The 4992-nt window shown below is 49.1% G+C and overlaps 1 protein-coding gene across 1 annotated transcript; it reads right to left on the reverse strand.

Annotated features, from left to right (window-relative positions):
* Nucleotides 1-3113: 3113 nt before the first annotated feature.
* Nucleotides 3114-4752, reverse strand: LOC123067084 (uncharacterized). The gene is made up of 2 exons (XM_044490029.1): nucleotides 4399-4752; nucleotides 3114-4322 (listed from the first exon to the last, which is right to left on the reverse strand). Exons 1-2 carry the CDS (start codon nucleotides 4683-4685, stop codon nucleotides 4076-4078), a joined length of 534 nt encoding a protein of 177 aa, XP_044345964.1. The 5' UTR covers nucleotides 4686-4752; the 3' UTR covers nucleotides 3114-4075.
* Between the last annotated feature and the right edge of the window lie 240 nt (nucleotides 4753-4992).

Genomic DNA, 4992 nt, shown 5'->3' on the forward strand with positions numbered 1-4992 from the left:
AATCTCTGATTGTAGACTTTCTTCACTGACCAAGGAAGAGCATCGCCTGCTTCTCACAGGCGTCAGCCAAGTCTGAGGGCGGGGCAGGTCACCCGCAACTGCTAGTTAGCAAAAGTAACTGTGGCGGGTGCCACAAAGTGGCCGCCAGAGCTACTGGACTAGTAGTGACGGATGCCGTAAATGACCCACCACAAATAAGCACAGCTGAGCATGGCCACATGATGAATGTGGTCAGTGGCGGGTGTATAGAATTGCTCGCCACTGCTCTGGAAGGGAACCCTGGCAGGCACCAAATATATATATTTATACAGATATTATCTGCAACAGCAACAACTAAGTTACCAGTGTGGTCGTCCCCAAGTCAAATCTATTCGTGCAGTATTTCCAAGGTCATCATTGTTGTTCAGCCCCTCAAGGGTGGATTGATCGGCCCTTGTTTTACCGTTCGAAGATGGTACATTGAATTTTGAAACTATTTTTATGCTATTGACATTTGAAAGACACAAATATTACTAATCCAAATTCATATTAGTTATGCAATTTCAATAACCCGCAGATATGAAGAATATTTTGGCTAAAACAAAACAAAATAATAAAACTTACACAAGGCGTGGAACAAAAATTAATTTGGAACATGATATACACAACATTGTAGTAATATACAGACGAACATGGATGGTTCAGTAATATAGTCCTAAATAGCATAGGTCGCTCTAACTGAATTAGTTGAAAACAACTGACTCAATTGGTAGTAGATAGATCGAGGAAGCACCTGGCCTGCTTCTCGTAGTCGGAGTCTTTGAATGTGAGCGCAGGGTCTTCCCACATTGGCATGGCCTCTTTCCACATTGTTGCCGTGACGGTGAAGTAGTCGTCGTCCACCTCGACATAGCCCTTCTGGAGCCACTCGTCGCGGACCCGGACCTGGAACTTGAGGTAGTGATCGTGAATCCTCTGGGAACGGAGGACACATTCCTTGTACAGCTGCCTTTTCTGCTCGAGGCAGTCCTCCGTCACGCCCAGGATCTCCGCCATGTTTTCCTGCCAGAGGTAGGACGGCGTGTCTAGGTACTCCGGCTTCTCGATTGGCATGGCCAGAATGAAAGAGATGTACCCGTCGTCAAGCCGATGCTTCTTGACGGTGGTTGTCTCGGCCGGCCGGTCGGATTCTTTGTAAGCGGTGCCCTGGACGTGCATCTGGATCGCCGTCTCCAATGACGGTGCGTCCGCCGCTGCATGCTGCCGCGGAGCACAACTCTCCTCCTTCTCGGACATGATTGATGCACCCCTCAATTCCGCCAGATTTTGAGAGTATGGAATTGAACTACCTATTGATCGGTTGGGTAGGAGAATCAATCTCGCTCGATCTAAATATATACTAGCAACGAAAGCAAAACCCCTAGACGTACCTGGGCAGGCCTTGGACCCAGACTCGTCCACCAAAAAGACCGGGCCGGACACGTCTCCAGCCCACCTCTTTTCCAACTTCTCGTGCAGGCGGGCGATTGCCGCATCGAGTTTTTGTTTTTCTCTCGACTCAGTCGTTCCTCTCCTCGATCGAGTCCGCGCGCGCGTGTCCAACTCAATGCAAAAGAAAAAAGATGCGAACCAAACCTGTCTTTGGATGGTTAGAAGGACTTATCTGCAACCAACACAAGACACTGATGTAGGTAGATCGCTAGCTAGATAGAGATATGGACAAAGAAAGCAGACAAGACGATCATCTCAGAAAGTCGGATTGAAGCGCTCTGATTGTAGGCTTTCTTCACTGACCAAGGAAGAGCATCGCCTGCTTCTCACAAACCTCGGCTAAGTCCGAGAATAATGTGAGACCCGGGTCTGGTTTCTTCTTCTTCTTCACCTCTTCCCACCTTGCGCTGGCCTCTTCCTCCATCTTGGCGCCGATGTTGATGAAGTCGTCGTCGTCCACCTCCACGTCGTCGTCCAGCCTCTTCTCCTCGAGTCACTCCTCCGTCACGTCCAGGAGTTCCGCTGAGTTGTCACCGCGGAGGTAGGAGGGCAAGTTGTCAGGGTGCTGGAGCTTCTCCTCTATAGGTATGGTCAGGATGTAACGCACGTACTCATGGGAAAGCCGCTGCTTCTTGCTGGTTGCACCCGCCGTGTCCTCCAATGACGACGGCGGAGGAGCTGCATGCTGCGGAGGAGCAGCAACCTCCTCGCCGGAATCTTCCCTGTCGTCCATTGCTCCTCTACTCCGGTGGATTTTGCAGGTACTGATCGATTGGGTAGGAGGATCGATCTGGCTCAATCTATCCATATAGAAAATCAAAAGCCCTAGACATGCAGTCGTACGGAAGCAGGAGTCTGACCACAAAGGAAACCAACCGGATACGGCTCCAACAGGACCAGCCTACCTCTCTTTCCTCTTCTTCCTTACTCTTCTTTCTATCTTCTTTTTTTCAAAAACAAAAGCGCCATGTGTTTTTTTGCTTCTAGTGTTTATTTCGACAGCAGCGCCGCCGTCCTCGACTTGTCGCGCCGCAGCCGCAGCGCACGCTCCATTGCAGCGCCACCGTCCTCGACTTGCAGCGCCGCCGTCCTCGACTTGTCACGCCGCAGCCGCAGCGCACGCTCCATTGCAGCGCCACCGTCCTCGACTTGCAGCGCCGCCGGCAGCCATGCTCGCTCCATTGCAGCGCCACCGGCAACCATGCCCCCACTCCATCGCAGCATCGCCCGCAGCCGCGCCCGCTCCATTGCAGCACCACCGTCCTCGACTTGTCGCGTCGCCGCAGCAACGCCCGCTCCATTGCAGCACCGCCGTACTCGACTTGTCGCGCCACCGACAGCATCACCTGGTCCATTGCAGTGTAGCCAACTTCGTATGCAGTGTCTCCAGCTTGGTGTTTTTTAATTGAACATTTTAATCAACTGCCCTGATTACTATTGTTACTTGTGGTCAGTTTTTTGTTTGTTTTCAAGGAGTCCATGCTATGTACATCCTGCACGTAAATAATGGTTAGAATGCCCAAGTAAAGATCATTTTTTCTGTGGAAGCTGATCATGGAACGCTTCATGTTGAAATTTAACGGACAATTACATGGTAAAACTTCAATATAGTACCATGGAGATCAAGAATGCACTGTTATTTATTGAGACGGAAGATGAGCATGAACTAAAGATAATCGGAAGTTGGGAACAAGATATGGCTCTCAAGCCCCACAGCTTCTGATGTGAAAATATTATTGAAACAGACACTACTGCCAACAATATATTTAACTTGAAAACGAAAAAGATAATTTGATGAAACAGTGCAACCAAACTGATCAGTAAAGCTTTGGCGCGTCACTCTACGGGGGTGATCTTCCAAAGCTCATTATTAAAAATTTGGCCATTCGCCGGATAGAGTTGGAGCCGTGTGCCCTCTTGTGCAGACCCGCCATACGCATTTAAGTGGTAGTCAATTTTGTTGATCCTATAGATTTGGCGAAAACCAGCGCCCAGGTCCCCGCTCTCGGCCCACTGGATTGACTCGTCCAGATGCGCTTGATCGAACTTGATGGTTTCGATCTGATATGGGCCGGAAGAAATGAGCAGACATATCTCATTGAGCACAAGAGCCAGTATCTGAAACAAAATGGCTTACCCAGCGACTGGGGTCCATAGGAGGGTGCTTCAATGCATCTCCGGTGCCTTTGTTCACCAGCACAAACCCTGGGTTGCCTGCCTCATCCTTGAGGCCATCCTCGTATATAAGGTGCTTCCACCAGAGCTACATGAAATAAAACAGGGGATCAGATGTGAATACACTGTACACCGGTTTGCAGAAACTTAGATAGACAGAAATCCTTGCCTGACGTTCGTCACTCCGGTTGGCGTTGGTCATGACGACCTCTCCATTGATAATTGCCACAACGGAGTCATCAGACATCCTGCTGTGGATCCAACATGTCGTTCTAGACATCTTGTACTAGACACCAGGAAATTCCCATGTTAGTCAGTAGAAAACAGGAAAGAAAAAAGAGACAACAATCTAGTGGGACCAATAGTTTTTTTCTCACCAAACTTGATCAGTTGTAGAAATCAAACTGTCTGCATTCGCACAGGTTCACGACTAGTAGTATATAGTGTGGAAGTGCAAGTAAACAAGAGCATAATGGAATAGTAGGCTCACCTCCATCTTCATGCGGTAGAATGCGTCGATGGTAAGCTCTAGTATTTCTCCATCAGCTCTCTTTTCATGTACTTTTCTCTGGATGATACCACGAGCCATTGCAAAGCCACCCGTTCCACCGACAATTGCCCACTCGCCTTCTTTCTCGACTGTTGCTCCCATTATCTCAAGCGTGGACCCCTTGAACCTGAATTAATCAATTGTATTATTATGCAAGGCAGAACAAATTAATACACAACATACTAATCTTCATATATACTTACCTCTCAATCTCAAACACCATGACGAATGAGTTGTACCAGTTGCCTGCAACGTTGGTCTGCAGACCTTGTGCATGGGCAACCAGCTTTGCATCCGGACCGGTGCCATCATATATTGCCCAGTTGTTGGCGGCAGTAAGCCCAAGATCAGTTGAACCATACCCGTCTATTAGCACTAACTGGTTCTTCTCTGGTCCTGAAGAGAACCGGCGCAAGTACAAGTTGCGGAAGCTGATCTTGGTGTTCTCCACAAGTGCACCCTCGTATTGAGTGATCTCAAAATTGGCCATGGGAGATGGAGTGGATGCAGAGTTGGGACCAACTAATGGTGCCTAAGTGTATGGACCGTGTAGGTGATCTCTTGTGGTGTGTGAAGAACACAAGAAGGCCGGCCGTGCGTATTTATAGGGTGCAAAGGTAGCTAGATAAACGCTGGAGGTAAGGCCACATCTCCACCGCGTGGGTCTTGATGGCCAAAGCAAAACAAGTCTGGGAACATGATAAAACAAGCAAGTGGCGCGGCTTGCAGGAAGGGATTGGCCTCAGATCTCACGCTGGTGGCCAGTGGCCTTAATAGCAGTCTTCACGACGGTGGCA

This window comes from Triticum aestivum, chromosome 3B, assembly GCF_018294505.1.
Source record: "Triticum aestivum cultivar Chinese Spring chromosome 3B, IWGSC CS RefSeq v2.1, whole genome shotgun sequence".
NCBI lineage: Eukaryota > Viridiplantae > Streptophyta > Magnoliopsida > Poales > Poaceae > Triticum > Triticum aestivum.